This window comes from Quercus robur, chromosome 5 (genome assembly GCF_932294415.1).
Source record: "Quercus robur chromosome 5, dhQueRobu3.1, whole genome shotgun sequence".
Taxonomy (NCBI): Eukaryota; Viridiplantae; Streptophyta; class Magnoliopsida; order Fagales; family Fagaceae; genus Quercus; species Quercus robur.
In genome coordinates this window covers 6,534,305-6,557,510 of record NC_065538.1, presented here as the reverse complement: position 1 = coordinate 6,557,510, position 23,206 = coordinate 6,534,305, and the positions used below count along the sequence as shown (strand labels likewise).

At 37.1% G+C, this 23,206-nt stretch overlaps 1 protein-coding gene, 1 long non-coding RNA gene and 1 pseudogene across 8 annotated transcripts in view; 1 reads left to right on the top strand and 2 right to left on the bottom strand.

Annotated features, from left to right (window-relative positions):
- LOC126724949 (putative F-box protein At3g23970) overlaps positions 1–23,206 on the bottom strand; it is a 172,839-nt gene that overhangs the window by 95,880 nt on the left and 53,753 nt on the right. For 2 of the 7 annotated variants that reach the window (XM_050429391.1, XM_050429389.1), the window contains exon 2: positions 18,656–18,760. Coding sequence is in view for 1 of the 7 variants with exons in the window: in XM_050429383.1 (XP_050285340.1) it covers positions 19,544–20,480 (937 nt within the window). In the remaining 6 variants the exon portion in view is untranslated. Of the gene's footprint in view, positions 1–6,471; positions 6,614–18,655; positions 18,761–19,481; positions 20,481–22,674; positions 22,797–23,206 lie in introns of those variants that run through there. The other 5 variants (XR_007655219.1, XR_007655207.1, XR_007655218.1 and 2 more) reach the window with 4 other exon arrangements.
- LOC126724703 (putative calcium-transporting ATPase 13, plasma membrane-type) lies at positions 1,055–4,074 on the bottom strand (annotated as a pseudogene).
- The window catches only part of LOC126724959 (uncharacterized), a 55,880-nt gene continuing 52,956 nt past the window's right edge, over positions 20,283–23,206 (top strand). Inside the window, exon 1 of the long non-coding RNA XR_007655223.1 lies at positions 20,283–20,412. This is a non-coding gene — a long non-coding RNA (uncharacterized LOC126724959). The remainder of the gene's footprint in view (positions 20,413–23,206) is intronic.

The following is a 23,206-nucleotide window of genomic DNA, read 5'->3' as shown; positions in this document are numbered from 1 at the left end:
GATTTTAATAATTTATTTATCTAGCAATTGTGAAATTTGTTATGTTTTTAGAATTGTTGACTTATTGGAGTTTCTAATATACCTAAATTAACTCTCTTACATTTGGATTAAACTATTAAAAAATTTAAATATTTTTTGTATTTCACTAGATAAGATTAAAAAAAAAAAAGGTTAGAGGTGATGGGTTGGAATTTCATTTGTACGATTGTACTTGTGACATTGGTATTTCATCTGTACGTATGACATTGAGCATAAGATGTCAAATTACCATGTATGGATGCAGCCTTGTTGGACCAGGTGCTTCCTTCAAGAATGGAACTTTCCAAGAACCCCTTCTTTGGAGACCAATTATTTTACGTACGCATTTTTTCTAAAACTTTGATATGGTCGAATGTAATTGTTTACCTACTACTTTTCTCGATCACTTACAATTTAAACGAATTTCTTCAACCCATTACATGGAAATTAGTAAAATTATCCACATGGATTAAATCACATGATTTATTAATTATTTAAACACATCAAATTACTATTAAGTCAATGACATGATGATGTGTATTATGACTAGAGGATGGCTACACGCCTACAGACAATGTCATTCAAGACATCAATAGAAAATTGGTATCTAAAGGATAGCATATGTGAAAAAGTTGCAATCGATAGTGGCGATTGGTGTGACCTAAGGATTGCAACAACAAAGACCATAGGAGAATGACACCTTTAGCTGAAAAACATTGGCAAAAGAAAGGATCATAGTGGTTGGAATACATCACATAAGATAGTGTTGTGGTGAGGCGCATGAACAAGTTAGCACTCTTTTAAGAACCATGCAAAAACCTAGCTCTAATACTATGTTAAATCCAAGGATATGTTACCTAATTAAATAAACAACATGATAACCTATCAATGTGGAACAATAGTACAATGTAAAGTACAATGAGTCCAACAATGGGCTTGAGCTTGATGTTGTAATAGTAAAAGTGAGTTCAACCATAGACTTTTCTTTAGTCCAAACGAACTATGTAAAGGGAAGTCCTTATATCTCTTTAATTTTTTAGGTAGCTAAAAATGGCTTTTGTGGAATAGGTATCCTCTTGACAATCCAACCAACTAGCCAAGATACTATTGCCATTCCAATGCATGCTGGCCATTGCCACCAATTCAAACTTTCTGTATCTTCAATCCACTATAAATATTCTACCATCACCACCTGAAGGACTATGGTTATGACAAAGATACTCAAAAACAACTTGTTGCTATGGATCCCTTTGTAGATGTTCTCCTCCATGAGCTTTCTTGCATTGAGTTGATTGAAGACTTGACAAAGGACAAAATTATTAAAGATCAAGATATCCCTCACCTTCTCAGACACATCGAATATTAATTGCCCTTGGAATTCTAAGATTAGGATGACCACAATCTGATATAAAGCTTGGGTTAAGAGATTTCTTCACATATTGTTGGTAATAAGTGGCTTAGTCCAACCCATTAGCAGCTTTTCCGTCAATGTCTCTATAGGTTGCTCAGTTGCAAGAGCTAAAGCTACCAAGTTATGTGTAATTAGGTTCACCCATAATAATTGGACCCTTGTTAATGGTCCTTTTTTAACGAAAATGATTGCCACAAAGTTAACAATAACAGTAGCAACATTCACAGTGAGTTGAAACTGAATGAACTTTTGGATGTTTTTGTGGACACATCTTCCCCATCTTAAAACTTTGGCCACAGAAGCAAAGTTGTTTTCCAAAATGACGATATCCGAGCTCAACCTCACCACCTCCCATGCCACGACTTCCTATAGAAAGTCCTATATCAGCTTCTTTCAATGCTGGTGCATCATTTATGCCACCTCCAGTGACTGCAACTATATGACCTTTTTGTTTCAAGCATTCTATCATTAGTCTTTTGTCCAAAGGGGATGCTTTAGCCATGACATAAATTTTATCAACTTTCTCCATTCTCTCCTCTGGTTTGTAGTTTCTGAATTCCATGCCTTCAATCAGTACTCCATTGACCATATCCTGACCTAGCTTGAGTATCCCACATTCAGTGGCAAAAGCTCTTGCTATGAAAACATTGTCTCCAGTGATCATTTTGACATTTACACCTGCATATCGGCAATCTTCCACAGCTTTCCTCACCCCTGGACAACATAGGTCCTTAAGTCCCACCAACCCTAATAGTGCCAAACCTTCTTCTATTATTATTATTATTTTTTTTTAATCTTTTGTATCATATTCTTGATCTTCTGAAAGTTTCTTACGTGCAAAAGCAACACACTGGAGGCTACTAGCTTCCATACCCTGAATAATTTGCTCAAATTTCATCCTTTCATGATCATCTAGCTCTTTCATAATTCTAGAAGCATCATAGTAGCTTGAACACATTTTCAGTATTATTTCTGTAACTCCTTTCTAATGTACATGGATTGTGCTGTCTACCATTCTCCTTAGTAGAAGCCCACTTCATTTCATGTTTGAATTGAATGCTTCAACAGAAAGAAGTGTACAATTGTGCATCAATTGCTCCATTTCCATGTTTAACTCTAGAATAGCCCATGAAAGAATGGCTTTTTCTGTTGGATTGCTTAAGAACTCAATTTCAAATCTTCAAGTAGGCCTGTAAGCAATACTAGTTATGTTCATAGCAACTCCTTCCTGGACTAATTCAAGAAAATACGATGTAATTGATGAATAAGTAACTGCACCAAAAGATTCTTTCCCTAGCCAAAACTTTGTCACCTTCATTTGATTCAAGGTGAGATTGCCTGCTATGTCAGTACAAATGGTGGTGGCAAAATGCATTGTCTCAAAAGCAGAAAGCTTCCGCACCATTGCTTGATCAACCATCATTTTTTTCATGGAATAAACGTATGTATGCTTCACAGCCAAAGAAAACCCTTTTGGATTCACGAGTTCCACTATAGTAGTTACAGTAGCTAAAATTCGCATAGCTTTAACTATGACAAAAAACTTTTTCTTGCTACCATAAAACTCTTCAATTACACATTCATCTTTTGTATTCCCTGTGAAGTGTCGAACCAACAAGACTACAGAGCTAGTAAAGCAATTGCCAAACCAACCTTCCGAAATTGATGAAGTTAGCTTGTTGAGCCGAACTTGTAAAGGTGTTTGTTCATTGGTATCATGACCGATTGAGCTCATCATCTTGCCCCATGCTATGCTCTTCCCAACCGAAGTGACAGGCATTTGAGTATAGTCATCAACCACCTTAGAACCAAAAAACAAAAATGGATGATAGCAATTTACTTCCACATGATCACTATTTTCCTGTGTGATACTGGATTCCTTCACTTTTAAAGAGTGCCCTTCTAAGAATAGACCATTTGCTAGAACTTGATCTCCAATCTCTAAGCAAACGACATCTCCAACAACGAGTTCAAAGATTGAGACCTTATGATGCAGCCTAGCTCTCAATTTGGATATTGTTGCTGAGTTCGGATAACTTATGGAATTGTCCGCTTTGCCAAAAGTTACTTATGGCAGAAATCACAACAACAAGAAATAAAGCAGCAAGTATGCTTTCATCTTCATACCATCTTGCTAGTGTTTCATTGTGCATCATGTCAAATGCAAGACATGATACAACACTATGTAAGCTGATGATAATGGTAAGATCCTTGAACTCTTTTACTACAAAGTGGAAGAAGCTCTTTCTTTGTGGTCTTTTATACGTGTTTGAGCCAAAAGACTCACGTCGGCAAGTAATGTCTTCAACATTGCCATGAATCCCAAATTCAACATTGGTTTCAAGTGTGGATGCTACTCCATCAACCCCTCCAATATTTTGGAGCTTGTCAGCATTTTTCTCTTTCACGAGCTCGGTGAGACTTGTTTGATCAATTTTGAACCTATTGCCTGCTGGTTTTATATCCAAAATGATGGAAGATGAATTCTATGAAACCTTAGTTGTTTTCTTATCGAGTAGAGAATCTTTGAAAAATGATAGGAGGGCTTTAGAACTACAATAGATGGAAACAAAAGCCGAGTGCCATCTCTTGTTAGCTGCACTAGGGGTGTTAGGTACATGACATAAAGACTTGTTGCACTCCATGTTTTCTTGTATATTGGTAGACATAGTTTGGAAAGTACAAGAGGATCGAAAGTAATAGAAGTAGAAATTAGATAATCTTTAAGAAAGCATGGAAGAAAGTGTAGGGAAAAAAAGGCTTTTAGGAATGATAAATGAAGCCAAGGAGAATGAAGGTTTGGTGTACTTGTAATGCTAAATGGATAAATTGCTCATAAGAATTGGACTTGCAAATTGGAATAAATTGGAGCCTCACCACTAGGGGTGTCCAACTCAACCCGGAACCCGAGCAACCCGCCTGAACCCAAACCGGCAACCGCCCGAACCGACCACTCCAATGGTCGGTGATGGGTTTCCGCACCCAAGACCCGACGCCGGCGGGTCGAGTGACGGGTTTTCTTCTCCAAAACCCGAGCCACCCGACCCAACCAACGTTATATACAAATCCAGCAATATGTGGGGAGATCCAACCGAGATTTGGTGAGATCCGGCGACATTCAAGCGAGATTTGGTGAGATCCGGTGACATTCGAGGAGATCCAAGCGAGATTTGGTGAGATCCGGCGACATTCGAGGAGATCCAAGCGAGATCTCGACCATATTTAGTGAGATCCGGCGAGATTCGAGGAGATCCAGGCTGATTTCAGTGATTTTTGGTGCAGATCTACTGGGTTTTTGTAGATTCCGGTGAATTTTTTGAAGATTCCAACGACGTTTGCAGATTCGGCGACTCTCTCAACCGACCCAAACACCACTCGAACCCAAAACCGACTCGACCGAGTGACGCCGACGGTAGGTTTCAGATCCCTCCGCCTTCCATCCGACGCCGGCAGGTTGGGTCCAGGCTGGGTCCAAAACCGTCCCGGCCCGACTCGTGGACAACCCTACTCACCACTTATATATACATATGAAGTGTCTGATTGTCTCTTTATTTTAAGTATTGATAATATTATAATAAGAGTTTGTTTGACATCAGCTTATAAGCTCAATTTTTAGTCTTTAGCCTTTTTTAGCTTTTATGTACAACTTTCTAAAACCTCAATTTTTCCCGCATTTTCTCATTTTTTCAAAAAATTCCAAGGTACAAGTATATTTTAGCATACTTTCAACAAAAAAATTGTAGAAAAAAGTTAGATAAGTTATTCCCAAACGAACCCTTAGTAGATCAGTCTAAAGATGAACTTGGTTCTTTTATATATACATACATATATATATATATATATATATATGACACCCATAGTTTTATCATTGGATCGAACACATTATTTGAATGTGAGACTTTAAGCTTTGTATTTTCATAAACCTATATACCCAAACAATTTCAAACAAAACTCAGCCTGACATATAAAATGCACATTTATAAAAGTTTGGGGTTGAAAATGTCTTCACCAATCAGGTTTTCTTTGTACTTTCCCATCAAGTGTCTAAATTAAGATGATCACTAAGGAGTCAGAAGACTAGAAAAGCATTAGAAACATAGAAGACCTTCCAAGCCTAAAAATATAAAGTTCCTGGCAGCTGAAGCTGTAAAGGGAAAGGTAAAAAAAATGTAGCATTCGCATTTGTGTAATGAAAGAGAAATGGTGGAGTTGTTGTTGTAGTTGTATATAACTACTAAATACAACTACAAAGAAACTACATCAAGTGAGAAATGAAGGCAACAGTGTAGTGTGGAAGGAAAAACAGCTGCAAAGAGATTTATCCATTACATGCATGTTTCATGCAACCTCTTTTGAATAGTATGATTTAAGATGTCCCACAATGAAACTTTATAAATAAATAAATAATTGACCTACTTTGCCATTTATAGAAAAAATTGACCTACTTTGCCATATCACAAAAATACTTTTTTTTTTTTAATTTTACTTCTCTAGAAGGAATTTCATTATCTAATAGGAGTAATTAAAAGACTTCTTCAAAAATTTTACTTCTCTAAAAAGAATGCAAACATGTTCAGGCACCACCACAATTCTTACAAAAATATAATGTTGAAGAATTAACACAAAAAAAAAAAAAAAAAATCAAGTGTTGTTATATCTTACTAATATAATTTTATCATGAATTTTAGCTAATCCTATGACTTAAGGAGTTTTACATATTTTGACAAAAATAATAAATTAAAATAAAATATAAAAATAACCATAGCACCACTACAATTGACAGATTCGGTTACATACTAGTGTATTGGTCTGACTCAACTAAATTGATAATTAATTGAGTTCAGGATAATGATGCTAGGTTGCAACCTGTTCATGGTTTGGTTTCTTCATATGTAACTCTGTAAATAAATAACACAAGTTGCTGAGCATGCAATGTATGTAGTTTATTATTCTTAACATAATTACATTCACAATATAGTTTTGGAAGCAAAGTGAAGACTAGCATTTCTTGAGAGCTAATTGTTTGACTAGGTCTTGTAGAGATTGCTCTTGCCTTTTGTTGTCAACCCACCTCGCTTTGAGTCGGATTTGCTCCATACTTTGCTTCAAACTCATGGTAAAAGAAGGATGCACATGGCTGGCAAAAAATGCTTCTATCTCATCGGCCTTTTCATTACTGCAGAACTGCCGGATGACAAAATTCAAGGAGTGAGCAATCTGTTTTTAGTATCACTAATGGATATAGCTTTAGCCCATATCATAATCTGGCATGGCTTTATATTAAGTAAATCAGGTGCATGATATTCTATAAACGAGTACATATATTCACATGAATATTGTTTTGGCGATAATTAATCAATTTCATCATTCAATTGAGCACTAATGTCAAAATGCAACAGTTTCACTTGTGATTATTGCAAAATCACTTTCAAGAGATGACTGACTTTTTTCACATAATTGACAAATTTGAGGGTGATTCTGTTGTCTGTGCTGAATTTATTAATAATAATACAACCGAACTTGTAAAGGTAGTTTCTTAAGCAAGGAAATTACCCTTGAGTAGTGAAATATTTTAAAAATAATAATTTTACTTTTTCTTGCTACATTGAAATCACATTGTAAAGTTATCATTATACAATTTATTCAAAACACTGATGGTGAATTTGGTTTGTGCCTTGCTGATTAAATCAGGGTAAGCGAGGACAACAAGCAACAAGGTGGCTGACCAATAAAGCTTGACATTTCCAACTTTAATGTATCCAAAGTACTATTTGATGAGGCCAAACTACATTTATTGATAAAGATTTGTTGGACATAATAAGCTCAAATTGCATGGAATTTCTTTGAACTAGCCAACCAATGCATCATCGCAAACTGCATATATGGTAAATAAAGACTCAAGATACACACATGTACCATTGCTATTTAAAAAGGCTGAATTAGTTACCAGAGTGAGAATCTTAGTAATGCAATACTGAGTTAACATTGCTCCATATTTGGCAAAGATCAAGTCCCAGTTGTCTTGCATTTATCACCAAATAAATAAGTCTCCACAAATTTTAATTCAAGAGTGTAAGGTTGAATTTATTCAACCATCTAATTGGCTTTATTCCGTGCCAAATTTGCTTGTAATTCAGCATTTAGTAACCCTGTATTTAGGTGGGATTGTTGTAAGGGTAGTGAGTGAGATAATGTGAAGATTGCTCAAGAGTGTGCAAGAAAACAGAGTGTCGCGGCTGGGACTCGCGGCTGGACTCGCGGCTTCAACCCGCCAGAATTTGCACACGTGCCAAGCATGCTGGAAGATGAACAGTCATGCTAGCTGGAGCACTACAGGACAAAACAGGACAACTGGCCATACGGTTAACTCGCGACTGGAACTCGCGACTTAGTCAAGCCGCGAGGTCAAGCCGCGAGCCACCCCTGTTTTGGAAAAACCTGACGTTTCGCATTCCACTCCACTTCAGTATAAATACCCTTTTAACCCACGATTGAAAGAGAGCTTCCAGAGAGAATTTTGAGAGAGAAACCCTAAAGAAAAACCAGATTGTTTCACCCACAATCTCTACCTTAGAGTCTCATCAAATTCCCTCACTCTCTTCCTCTCCATTGTCAAATCCTTGAGAGGCCTTTATACCAAACCTGGTTCTCACCATTATCATCCCTGTGAGACAGTCGTTTGGAGTTCTGGGAAGCAGTTAGGAAGGAGCCAATCTTTATTGGTGGATGCTACGGTGTAGTAGCGGAATCCGGAAAGCTAGAAAAGAAAAAGGTTCGGCGCAACCTCGTTGGAGCAAGAAGCTTGGAGGGCTTAGGTGCATTGGGTAGATTAGGCTTGGAGGGTCTATTGCTGTCCTTGTATCCCAACTGTATTTTCTAGTGGATTGATTACCGCTTGGAGGGCGGCGGAGAGGTTTTTCGCCGAGGTCTTCGGTTTCCTCTTCGATAACATATCTGGTGTTATCGCTGTGTTTGCATCTTCCTTCCTCTCTATCTCTGCCTTTACATTAATCTGCTGTGGTTTATTTTGATGTGGCTTAGATAGTTGTTTAATCAATTCCATGTTATAGCATATGTTAAGTTTCCGCACACTAGTTGTTTAACATATTGCATGTGTTGATTAAATTGGTTTTTTTGGGGGTCTAAACGTTCAAAAGTGTTTTTGTACACGTTTTTGAACTTTCAATTGGTATCAGAGCGGGTACACATCTGTTTGGTTTCATTACCATTGTGTGATCCTTGACTCCCTTTCTTTTTGAGATGGATAGGTCTCAATCCCTTAATGCACCTCCATATTTTGATGGAAGTAATTATGCATTTTGGAAGGTTCGTATGAGAGCCTTTTTATGCTCTATTGATGAATCCGTGTGGGATGCTGTTGAGATTGGTTGGGCCAAACCTGAGGCAGCCAAATCCACATGGGATAAGGCAGCACTTGCTGCATCTAATGCTAACAGTAAAGCACTAAATGCTATCTTCTGTGGTGTGTCTCCAGATGAATTTCACAGGATTTCTCACATTACTATTGCCAAAGATGCATGGGAGATTCTGGAAACAACTTATGAAGGCACGAAGAAGGTGAAAGATACCAAGTTACAAATGCTGACCACTCGGTTTGAAGAGCTCAAGATGAGTGAGGATGAGTCTTTCGACTCGTTCTATGGGAAGTTAAATGAAGTGGTTGTCAGTAAGTTTAACTTGGGGGAGAAGATGGAGGACTCTAAAATTGTAAGGAAGATCCTTCGATCATTGCCGGAAAGCTTCCGTGCCAAAGTGACAGCTATTGAAGAGAGCAAGGATCTTGACGACATCAAGGTACAGGAGCTGGTTGGATCTCTACAGACCTATGAGATGTCACTGCCAAATCAACGGAAGGGTAAATCCCTTGCTCTAAAGACTGTCAATGAGAAGGTGGAAGATCAAGGCTCTTCGGGAGAAGATATGGTGGACAAGGATGTAGCCTATCTTGTTAAAAATTTCAAGAAGTTTTTGAAATTCAAAAACAATGGAAAATTTGATGATAAGAGAAAATTCCAAAATTCTGGAAGGGAGAAGAGGGATTTCCAAAGGAAAGATGGAAAAGAATCCCACTCCACACAAGGAGTCACTTGTTTTGAATGCAACGGGCATGGACACTTCAAGAAGGAATGTCCTAACTATTTGAAATCGAAAGGCAAGGTGTACGCCACGACTTTGAGTGATTCAGACTCGTCCGACTCAGAATCTGAGGAGAGCTGTGATGGAGAAGGGAACTATTCAGCTTTCATGACTATTGCTCATGTTGAGTCTTCGAGTGAGTTGAGTTTGCTTGTTCAAGACCTTGGAGATCATAGTGAGGATGACTCACTAGGAATTGTTGAAGAATCGGAAGCTGAAGAAGAAGAAAGCACAGCTACTCTTCAAGAAAATTACAACTCACTTTTGGAGAAATCTGGTAAATACACAAGGGTGGCCAAGGCTGCTGTGAGAAAGATGAAGAAGGCTGAGGAGGACTACAAAAGTCTCCTAATCCGGTATAGGGAGGCCAAATGCGAGATTGAAACTCTGAACGGTGAGCTGTCCGAAGCTTACACTAAAGTGAGATTTCTTGAAAGTGAGGTGGTTCAAGCAAATGCAAAAATAGAGAGGGTCACCACCAAGAAGCTTGACGATGTTATATCTTCTCAAAAGAGCTTCTCAGACAAATCCGGACTGGGATATAGCGGAGGAAGTAGTTCAACTGGAAATGTCACCAAAGAAGTGAAGTTTGTCAAAGCCAAAGATCCAGTTGCAGCTGACCCTACTGGTGTGAAGCTCAAGGTGGAGGAGAAGAAGAATGTGGTGGACCAACGGATGCTGAATCATCGTAATCAGTATGTGGGCAGGTCTGAGTCTCGTGCCAAGTCACGTCCTCGACCACAAAGAGGTCCTAGAGGAATGTATGTGTGCCATTATTGCGGACTTCAAGGGCACACTCGACCGAATTGCCAAAAGCTGAGAGCAAAGAACAGTGCTACTCCTCAAAGGTCAGGAGGACCAAGAACTGATAGGAGAACTTGGGCAGGGGATCAACCTAGAGAGCAAAATGGAGATCCCGGAATGATGGACGTGATGAAGATGATTGGTGCATTCACCAACTGCTTGGAAAGCTTCTCACGAAGGTTTGAAAGCCCTAACTCCCGTACCCAATCCTTTAAGGAAATCACCCCAAACGCAAGTGCCGTGTGGGTGAAAAGGGGTACTCATGCATAAGCATTACAACATGTCCATGCATTAATACTTCCTATGCTTTGTGACTATGTTTGTTCGGTATGCTTGTTGTTTTTGATTTTGTTTGTTTGTTTGTGAATATTTCTTAATTGTGTTTTATCAATCTTTTTGTTTCTTGAGTCAAAAATCCAAAAATTACATAAAAAATCTGAAAATCAAAAAGGCTTGATTGACTTTGTTGAGTTTTGTCTTAAAACTCGTTTTGCCGTGTACCTTTGTGCTAATGGCTTTGTGCATTTTCGAGCATTGCTTGTTTTCATGCACTCATATCACTATGGGAAAAATCTTGAAATCTATGTGATTGTTGTAAATAGATCTTCAAACTTGTCATGAATGATTAGTGAATGGTTATGTTGATCTTGAAACATGCATAGACTTGTGTTTATATCTCTTCCCATTTTTTATTTTTTTGCTAAAAAGAGCTCACTAAATGTAAATCTCCAAATGAAAAGAGATATTGAGCTGCAAAAGCCTGTCGCACATTCTAGTATTTGACTAGGAAAAAGGGTAAGCGACCTTATATCAAAAGAGAAATTTCTTTCAAAAAGGCCAAAGGCCTGTTCTTCAAAGAAAAATGTTGTCTATACCTCTCACAATGAGAGATGATTGCCTCAAAAGATCAAATGTTATGGCTGAAAGTGGAGTCAAATGAAAAGCTCCAAGTTATGTTATCAAGTTGTGTGGGAAGTCATATATTCATATTTCTATAATTGAGATTGGTCACATGATCTAGTACTAATTGTGTATGCCTTGGTTGAATTGATCATTGAAGCTTCACATTAGACAAAGGACTATTTCATTGTTGATATCCACACACAACACACAAGTTTATGTTTGATAAATGCCATATTCATTTGTGTGATTGTACTTGATAAAATGTGTTTTCACATGCTCAATCTTTGTTAATTCAAGCACAAAAAGATTTTTGAGTGTTTTAGGTGTTTTTGGAAAGTATTTTGCTGAAAAATCTGGAATTTCAAAAAATACAGTTTTGCCCTGTTTTGGCGGCTCAGTCGCGGGTATGTCAAGTCGCGAGCCTCAGCCGCATCTTCGCTGGTCAGTTTTGGCGACTTGTTCGCGAGTGGAAGGTCCAGTCGCGAGATTCACTCAGAGATTTTCGCGGCTCAGCTCGCGACTCACTCGCGGGTAGACCTTCCAGTCGCGAAAAACACTTAGAAAATTTTTTCAAAATTTTCCTCTTGTGTACTTTGGCGGCTTGAGCTGGCGACTGTGTGGCGACTTGAACCAGTCGCGAAAATCGCGTGTTTTGCAGAAACAGGAGCAGTTTTTAAAATTTTCTGTTTTCCCTCGATCTTTTTGTGACTGTTCATTGTCTTTTTCTTCTACACTTTCCCTTTCTCACCGTGCCTCCATTGTCGATCTCCATTGTTTGCTTCTTCTCAGCTAAATATCGTCGATTCACAGGTATGGTTCCTTGTCTTGCACTCTAATTTTCCTGTTGTTATGGTTTTCCCTCTGGATTATTCACTTTTGAGTGTGGGTTTTGTGATGGGTTTTGATGTCATCGTTGTCCTTTCTTAGCTTATGGTAACCTATGCTTCTGGTTTTGAGCTAATTTATTTTGTTGGCTGTGTTCTTCATCATATGCTTAGCTAGGGTTAGCTAATTTTTGTCTGATCTGTTGTTGCTATCATATTTCACTTTGATCTTGTGTGGTATCTTGTTGATGTGGTGTTGATTTTGGTCCCTTTACAGCTGTTTTTGTGGGCATATTTGATCTCTCTACTGTGTAGTTCTAATTTGGGCCTTTGGTGTCCCTCATTGTTACTTTCTGACCATACTCATCCAGCTGTTAGGGTTTCTTCATTGTTCCTACATTTTCACTAACCCACTGCTGATATAGTCTGTTGGATTGTGTTTTTGTCATTTCCCTTGTTTATAATACAGACTGGTCATGTCTCCATTCAAAAAGGCTGCTGTGAAAGGAGGTTCTTCCAAAGGGAAGGAACCCGTAATTGATGTTGATGAAGACACACCTCTCCCGAAAGTGACTCGCTCTTCATCACAGCGATTCGATCCCAATAAGTTCAGATCCTATTCAGCATATCAGTCATATGAGAACTTCTTTCTTCATGCCACACCACTACTAGAGAGAGCGGTGGATCTGCCTTCACTTCATAACACTGACATTCCGATATGCTTTGCTCACAAGGATTGGAATTACCTTCTCTCGGATCCGGATATCGTGTATGAAGAGTTGGTTAAAGAATTTTATGCTAATGCAATTGTGGAGGGAGATGAACTTAAGTGCTGGGTTCGGCAAAAGAGCTTTTCTGTTTCTCCTACTTACCTGGCAGAAATTCTTCACATCAACAGACCCATTTTTCGTCATTCACTGGTCTATGATGATCTATGTCCTGATGAGGAGCTTCTCAAACAAAGTCTTGGTCAAGACTTGGAATTCTCACCCAATGGAAAATCCATCAGTGTTTCCTCCTTTTCTCCGAAACTGCGAGTGCTTACAATTGTGATGTTTCACAATTTGTACCCTTTGTCAAGTACTGGGTATATGAATCTCGGACGAGCCTTGTTTCTTCATGATCTGGTCTCTGATGAAGAAATTGACATTTGTGCTCACATCTTTCATGTTCTGCGCAAAACGGTTCTTCGCAGTGAGTCTCGGATATGCATTCCTTTTTGTAGTCTCATTTCACGTATCTTGAAGCTCAAGGGAATTTATCCAACGGCTGCTGAGTCTCCTATCCCCAAACCAAGTCCGATCAACATGCGCACATACAATGCAAGTGTTGGACATAGTCGGAAGAGAGCCAAACCAGAAACTTCTGCACCTCACAGTGACTCTCAGTTCAGCAATCTCTCCCTCGATGAGAAACTTGATTGCATTGTCTCCTCTGTCCACGAGTTGAATACAAAGATGTCTGGACTCACTGCTTCTCTACACCATCAAAGCAACCGATGGGATATGAAGTTTACTTCTCTTCAGACTCAGTTGGATCAAATTCAGAGAAAACTAGAAGAGGATGAATAGCCTATTCCATGACAAAAAGGGGGAGTGATAGGCATAATCAGAGGGGGAGGATATTACCCTAAGGGGGAGGATATTACCCTAAGGGGGAGTGTCACTATTTAAGGGGGAGTGTCTTTACTTTTGTTTCCTTCTTCTCTTTAAGTTGATATATTATGTTTTGTAAAACTGTTATTCAGGTATTTGTTGGTTTGTACCCATATGCTTTTGTAAGCTTTGAGGGTTTATGTTTTATGCATAGTTTGTGGGCCTTGTGGTATGTACCATGCTTAAGTGCAGCCTTTATGCTATGTTGAAATCAGTACTTTAATCTAAATGTTCTGCATTGTGATTGTTGTACTGTCACTCTTGTGCCCTTGTAGGATTGTTCCTAGATGCATATGCCTTGTGTGCTATGCATTGGTTGAGTGTTGTACATACAAGTGTCTTGCCTTGTGCTTGTTAACTTGTATGTCCTTGTGTTCATTCCAAGTGTGAATGAACACTGTGATCACTATCTTGTGGTGTTCACTTGGTTGATCAAGCCATGGTTTGTTCATTAACTCCATCTTATGCTTGATCTTATATTGCCTGTTTCATATGCATTTATAATTTTCTGCTTACAATGATCATGGTGTATTGTTGTGTTTCAGGAGTTTATGTTCATATGATTCAAGTGCTTCACAGCTTCTAGAATTAGGTGTGAGTGAGTTTTGATCAACTGTTCCCAACTCACATGTTAAGTCTAGAGTCTGTTTTAGGGTTTTGTCACGGAATAGCCAAAGGGGGAGATTGTAAGGTTGAATTTATTCAACCATCTAATTGGCTTTATTCCGTGCCAAATTTGCTTGTAATTCAGCATTTAGTAACCCTGTATTTAGGTGGGATTGTTGTAAGGGTAGTGAGTGAGATAATGTGAAGATTGCTCAAGAGTGTGCAAGAAAACAGAGTGTCGCGGCTGGGACTTGCGGCTGGACTCGCGGCTTCAACCCGCCAGAATCTGCACACGTGCCAAGCATGCTGGAAGATGAACAATCATGCTAGCTGGAGCACTACAGGACAAAACAGGACAACTGGCCATACGGTTAACTCGCGACTGGAACTCGCGACTTAGTCAAGCCGCGAGGTCAAGCCGCGAGCCACCCCTGTTTTGGAAAAACCTGACGTTTCGCATTCCACTCCACTTCAGTATAAATACCCTTTTAACCCACGATTGAAAGAGAGCTTCCAGAGAGAATTTTGAGAGAGAAACCCTAAAGAAAAACCAGATTGTTTCACCCACAATCTCTACCTTAGAGTCTCATCAAATTCCCTCACTCTCTTCCTCTCCATTGTCAAATCCTTGAGAGGCCTTTATACCAAACCTGGTTCTCACCATTATCATCCCTGTGAGACAGTCGTTTGGAGTTCTGGGAAGCAGTTAGGAAGGAGCCAATCTTTATTGGTGGATGCTACGGTGTAGTAGCGGAATCCGGAAAGCTAGAAAAGAAAAAGGTTCGGCGCAACCTCGTTGGAGCAAGAAGCTTGGAGGGCTTAGGTGCATTGGGTAGATTAGGCTTGGAGGGTCTATTGCTGTCCTTGTATCCCAACTGTATTTTCTAGTGGATTGATTACCGCTTGGAGGGCGGCGGAGAGGTTTTTCGTCGAGGTCTTCGGTTTCCTCTTCGATAACATATCTGGTGTTATCGCTGTGTTTGCATCTTCCTTCCTCTCTATCTCTGCCTTTACATTAATCTGCTGTGGTTTATTTTGATGTGGCTTAGATAGTTGTTTAATCAATTCCATGTTATAGCATATGTTAAGTTTCCGCACACTAGTTGTTTAACATATTGCATGTGTTGATTAAATTGGTTTTTTTGGGGGTCTAAACGTTCAAAAGTGTTTTTGTACACGTTTTTGAACTTTCAAAGAGGAAACTTCAAGATCAGTAAATGACATTCAAAGTAAATAGTTGCCTCTTAACTCCCAATCATAATACTTTCCAAACTATATACACAATTGGACATACTCCCAATTATTTTCTGAATCCCAAAATATTGGTAATAGTTAAAAGTAAAACTCATCACGAAGATGCTGACCAGGAAGTGCATACCTTCAACCATCTCCATGCTACCTCACAGCCTTCTGAACTTATCAAGAAAAGCACGAAAATAATATCTTGATCTTGAACCTGAAAGGATATTTATATGAATAACAATTAGATCCGCAAGGAAGATGAGGCCGTTAAAAACCGTGATTTAATTGGCACAACCAATACCTCATCAAACAACATAAAATTTGAAACCTCGAGCAATATATTTGGGTTTGGACAAGATGCAAGACAACCTATACGAGGATGAAAGAATGACACTAAATTTAAGTAGCTTTCACCCAAAAAGTGACAGGATACTATTGCCAATGTTACTAAATCTTAACAATATCTGCTTCTCTATTGATCTTCAGTAGGGGCTCAAATCCATTCCTATTTGTGGTACTAGCATTTAACATTACAACAATGAAAGCAGCCTGCAGAGCATACACCACTGTTGAATATAAAACTTGAAAATGCCCCTACTAATAAGGAAGTGATTTAAAAGTACAGGTAAAACTTTTACCTTTCTAGTGTCCATGGACAGGAGATAAGTATTTCTATCATTCAGTAATGTCTGAAAGCGCTGGATTGCTTCCTTGAGAGTTTTATGAAAGAATTCTCTCAACAGTGCATTTAAATGACTCTCTCCAGCTATTGATTCCCGACCCAATTTTCCGCACAAAGAAAAAAAAAAAGATATTCAAGTTTATGAAGAAGCCTACTTCACTATATAACTAAACCTAGTACATATATGACAGTAATTTGAACATAATGCTGAGAAGGCCGCAAAACATTATAAATATGAAGATATTAATTTGGAGAGATAGGTATTCATATATTTTCCAACCTTATATACAATTAGACATACTACCAATTATAAATTTAAAGTAAATGGTTGCTTCTCAACTCCCAATCATAATATTTTCCAGACTATATACACAATTAGACATGCTACCAATTAGATGTTGAGCAGGAGCTGCATACCTTCAACCATCTCCATGCTACCTCGCAGCCTTCTGAACTTATCATGAAAAGCACGATAATACTATCTTGATAAAGATAAATAACTTGACCTCTAAACCTTTAAGAAATGCATGTTTTCTTATTAATTAATAATAATACCTGTTCAAATTCCAAAATATTATCTATGGATTTTATAGAGATAACTGGAAATCCTTCTTTTTTTTACCAAGCATCCATCATTGAATTGAGTTCACCAGAGTTCTCTGAAAGAACTCCCCATAAATCATCTGTCTTTGTATTCTTTCCAGCATATCTTTTTATGCACTAACTTAAGGATTTCTGGTTCAAATAACAAGTCACAGAGTTATATATGTAATTCAGTTAAAGTTAATTTTCTATCCACTTGTTACACAGCGAAATTTTGATCATGTTCAAGAAGTGCAAATTACTACAGGAATATAATTCAGACCTTTCCCCTCAGTCACTTTCATAAATTTGTGTGCAGAACATGTTGAAAAAAGAAAAATGTTCATGGTAGCATTTTTGTTACCAAGAATATTTTCCACAAAAAAGTGATATTAAGGTCTGCTGCACTGAGAAATTATACATTTTACACATTAGTGACCACAATTATTAGTGGAATAAGTGATCAAAGAAAGCTTCCAATTTGACAAATATAAGTGACACGGCACATATATGGATTCTAAAAGAACAGACACTGGAGCAAGAGTCTCTGCCCAAGAAAATACCTAGAAGGTGTTACATGGCAAAAGCATCCTACACACTGAGTCAAACCCCAATCCACTCTAAATTTTTGAGCCCATGTGGTATCAATATATATTCTTTTAGTCCATTGAATAATTGAAGACTATAATGGCATTGTTAACATATAATAAGATAAAAAATAAACATAAATCACATAATAGCCTTGACAATTATAAAGTGCCAAACCTGCTTAATGGATAAGAGAGCCATTAAAGCTTTATAAAACAAATGACATTAACTAACAAATGCCAAGCATTAGTTCTGTATATATTTTCCAAGAAATGATTATGAAAATATTGCATAGAAGGTTTTACTATGAAAATACAGAATCAATATTTGGTGCTCCATATAAAAATAACCCAACCACTTTAAGTCAAGAACATGAACCATCCCTCCTGAAATGTGCCATACCAAGATAACCGTGCAACATTCGAGTGACAGAAGATCCCTTTTATAGCTGATAGAATCAAATAATTCCCCTATTGAACGAGCCCGGGGTACTTCAACCTGCAAATATGCCAAATATCATGTGATGGACAGAGTTGAATTACACGTCAAAGTTATGTTTTATATAGAAATTTCCTCACAATTTTTTCTCAATTGAATTCATAATTGAGATGGGCTTATAATATGGTAAAATTAGTGCTTCAATATTTGGAGTTGGATTATTGGATATTTCCCTGCACTGTCACCGCCCTTCTACTAGGTAGTGGTCCAGACACTGACAACAGATGCATATGCATGTGAACACACAAACACGCACACACTAAGTTGACTGTGTCAATACATTTACTTTGATGATGTTCATTGCGGTTCTTGAAAATCCAGTAAAACATGCCATTTTAGGAAGTAGTTTGCAAATTAAAAAGGTTGTTGATTTCATCACTACATTCACTTCCTTACCTCAATAATATAACATGCTTAAATGATGTCCTATTTGCAACTTTTAACACAAGCATTCACTTCCTTACCTCAATAGGATGCAATTGGTCCAATGCATCCATACGCAGGCCATCATTTGTTTTTAGAAGAAATAGAGTCCATATATTCCACTAAGGAAACATGCTGTTGCCTGTCAGTGGCCATATAACTTACCTGGAAATTTAAGATCAAATACAGATTCAAACAAGAAAATGAATGTACTACAATAGCCAGCAAGTGGAAGCAGTAATGTGAGATGAATCAATTTTACCCATGTTGCAAATCCCTCATTAAGCCATAAATGACTCTGCCATTCCATTGTTACTAGATTGCCAAGCCATAGATGGGCTAATTCATGTGATACAGCAATTGTGAGCTGACAAAACCAGAATATGATTTAAAGAATTATACAACTATTTAAGAAAGAAGAATACTCAATAGAGCCTTACAAATATTCTCTACCAAAAAAAAAAAAAAAAAAAAATCTCTCCTAATGGTAACTATGCACCCCAGACCCCTCTCTCTCAACGGACTGATTGTTGATTGATTATTGAGCGACTGGCAATGACTGATTGCTTTTTTTTTTTCCCTCAAATGACCTACTTTATTCAGATTTAGTGCTCTTCTAGTAGGGGAGAGAATCTAAACCCTTAAATGAGTCCCCATAAAGACTAAAACAAAGTAACGTGTTCATCTTGGCTGTGAGTCCCAAAAATTGTTCAGTTTTGTCTTTTCTGTCCCAATTTGACCCTTACTATTCTGTATTTGATTGTAAACTTGCATCATATTGCACAAATTTGTTTCCAAACCTATTCAACTGCAGCAACTGCTAAAGAACTATAAGCCTCCACAATTGCCAAACTTACCTACTTTTAGATAAACTCAAAATCTTATCTCGCATTAAATTAACAATCCACCTCCAAGAAACATCAAATCTGACTATGACACTAAATATTATAACAAACAGATTCCACTCCATATCCCAATATGCGGTTGCTATATAAGGCGCAAGATAGTTCAACAAAAGTTACATATATGTTCATCTCATTCAAAATTACAATAACTAGTTTTACATTCAACAATTGATAAGCAACCACTATCCATAAAAAATAGATTATGAAAATTTTTAACAAATACATGTTTTGCTAGGTTAATAGTCCTAAAAGTTGCATGATACCACCTTAAAATGAATCATCAAATACATGATATCCCGGTCATTTGGATGAAAGGCTAGGACCATCACAAAAGGATATTTCTTGACAACGTATTTTGTGAGCCAAGGGGACTTTTCCGAAACCATTTGATTAACATACAGCTGGTGCTCTAAGCACCATTTGCCTCCTTCCTCTCCTTTATCTTTGAACTCCCAAACGCGTAAAACAGGATCAGAGAAGTAGTCGTAAGGGAAGCCTGAAATCTGGGATATCCTCAAGGCACCGTGAGATACTCCAAGGCGCCCATTATCGAAGGAAGTGTCCAATTCTAGGGGCTTCTGAATGAATCGATAGCATCCACTGTTGTAAGGATCGAACCCAACAAGGGAGCCATCCCTACTACACCAAAATAGCAAGCCATTATAAGGAACAGCGGGGAAGGCAAAAGAAGCCAATTCAAATCCTTCAGGGGCCGGGCACGACACCATAGACTCACTCCATTTACTTGCGTCGGATGAGAATATGTACACCTTGAATTCCGTTGACATGCCCTCAAATTCAGGAATGAGCATCACTCTAAAACTAAGCTGAAGCTGATGATGATGAAGAAGAATGTCACCGGAGTTACATATGAACCCAATCTGAGGCGGCCGCCTTGCTACTGATGCGGTGTATTGATGTGGAAGTGGAGGAAGGGCAGTCCATTGCCTAGTAATTGGATTAATGACATAGTAAAAAAAGGGAGTACTATGATCACTAACAACTGCAGATTCAGAGCATAAGAACAAGTCATGACACGAAGCTTGAATGTTGAACTCATTGTGGCGTTGTTCTTGATACATTGGTGGAATGTAAGGCAGAGATTTAAAATAAGGTTCCTCCTCCAATGGCAAGAGGAGATGTCCATTCTTTGTTCGCCAATTAGTGCACTGGAGTAGCAAGGTAAAGGGCCAATGATCTACTATTGGCCGACTGTTGTTGTAGTTAACTCCAACTTCAATAATTACCAAAAGTATTATTTACGAAAAAAAAGTGAAATATTTTCAATAATTTAAAAATAAAAACAAAACTTTCAAGAATTTAAAAATGAAAAACAAACTTTCTGTAAAATATAAAGACCAAAATAATATTTTTAATCTTTTTATTTGGGTAAAATATTATTTTGGTTTTTAAATTAAAGAAAAATTTTGCTTTCTGTTCTTAATTTTTTTTTTTAAAAATTATCCCTAAATTTTGTAAAAAGATTTTTTTTCTTCAATAATTTAGAGTAAAAAAAGAAAAATAATAATTTTTTTTAATAGTTTAGAGATAATTTTTTCTTTTTAAAGTTTAAACACAGAAATTGAAACATTTTCAAGAATTTAAGGATAAAAAATAAATTTTTAGTAAAATTTAAGGAATATATATATATATATATATTAACTTTTACAAAAATGTGATACTATATATCCATATAAAAAAAATGTGATACTATAAATTGACAAAAATTAAACCATAGGATTAATTTGGTTGCTTGTTGGCCAATAAAGGCCCATAATGCCATTCATTTATATTCAATGTTTTGGACTTTTGTTTCATAAAAAAAAAAAAAAAAGTTTTGGACTTTTGGGCTTCTAGGTTCTAGCCTTCTTCCTCATCAAACTCAGACAAAAACGACAGCGTATCATTCCATCCATCTCAACCCCCAAATTTGAACCCAACATTAATCTGTGCTCACTTCTCAACTTTTGGATCTCATCTCTTGCCCACCTTATATATAACACACTTCCCCCAAAACCCTAACCCTAATCTCTCATACTATGTGTGCTCGCCGACAATTCCATCAGAGAAAGAAGAAGAAAAGCACTAAGACAACTCAACCATGGGTAAATAAAATCTCAACCTCTCTCCAAATTTCTCATGTTTTATACATGAGTAATGTGGTTTCAGTTTTTTAATCGTTATGATGATAGTGACACTGATGAGATGATAGGTTTGTCCCACTCGGGTTTGAATTTTGAATTTGGTAAATTACCCAATCCACCAAATTTCAAAATTTTACAGTTTAAACATGAATGTGCAAAGCTCAATGGTCGTTTCTTAAGATTCAATATTGACTAACCCTATTAAGTAGTATTATACTTGGAAATAAAATATGAATTTACCAATTGAATTGAAAATAACTTATTAATTTTCCAATAAAAATCAAAGCAAACCCCAGATAAAATGTACACACACAAAAATAATAATTAATTAATTAAAAAAATCACAAAGACAGACATGAGCTTAATTTCATAGTGTTCCTTTTCAATTAGGGGATTCCTTTCCACCTCACATGAATTTGCAAATTAATTCAATAAGGCAAAGTCTAAATGAAATGTGCTAGATTAGGTAGTTTGTGCCCATAACAATACTCAATTCTAAATCAACGGAAATCTCTTGTCATTAATGACCCAACTTATTTGAGAAAATATTTAATCACTTATTAAAAACTTTCCCAATAGAAATGTCAACTTAAATTTGAAACTTAAGTCTAATGGAAATATTTTATTTACAGTCAACTTATTATTATTATGAACAGTCCAGTCCATTCTACAGAACCCCTCTCTTCCAGTTTTATCAACAACTGGATGCTTTGATTTCTTCATATGTAACTCCTTAAATAAATAACACAAGTTGCTGAGCATGCAATGTATGTAGTTTATTATTCTAACATAATTACATTCACAATATAGTTTTGGAAGCAAGGTGAAGACTAAATCAACGGAAATCTCTTGTCATTAATGACCCAACTTATTTGAGAAAATATTTAATCACTTATTAAAAACTTTCCCAATAGAAATGTCAACTTAAATTTGAAACTTAAGTCTAATGGAAATATTTTATTTACAGTCAACTTATTATTATTATTATGAACAGTCCAGTCCATTCTACAGAACCCCTCTCTTCCAGTTTTATCAACAACTGGATGCTTTGATTTCTTCATATGTAACTCCTTAAATAAATAACACAAGTTGCTGAGCATGCAATGTATGTAGTTTATTATTCTAACATAATTACATTCACAATATAGTTTTGGAAGCAAGGTGAAGACTAGCATTTCTTGAGAGCTAATTGTTTGAATAGGTCTTGTAGAGATTGCTATCACCTTTTGTTGTCAACCCACCTCACTTTGAGTTGGATTTGCTCGATACTTTGCTTCAAACTCATGGTAAAAGAAGGATGCATATGGCTAGCAAAAAATGCTTCTATCTCATCAGCCTTTTCATTACTGCAGAACTGCCAGATTACAAAATTCAAGGAGTGAGCAGTCTGTTTTTAGTATCACTAATGGATATAGCTTTAGCCCATATCATAATCTGGCATGGCTTTATATTAAGGAGTGAGCAATCTGATTTTGTGCTCAAGTATGGGTCCCACAAAAAGTTGAAAATTTTGAGCGATGTAAAGTGAAAACAATGTGCCAAATGGGTGGGTATAGGAAATTGGGGTATTTTAAGTGATAAGTGATCAGTGATGGGTGATGAGTGATGAGTGACAAAAATTGAGTGAGGAGTGATAAGTGATGAAAAAAAAAAAGCCAAACAAGGCTTAAGCACCGTGTCTCTGTTTTAAAACTCGATTTTCTAAAAATCGAGTTCTAGGTAAGTTCAATTACTTAAATTTTCAAAAAAATTCAAGTGGAACTT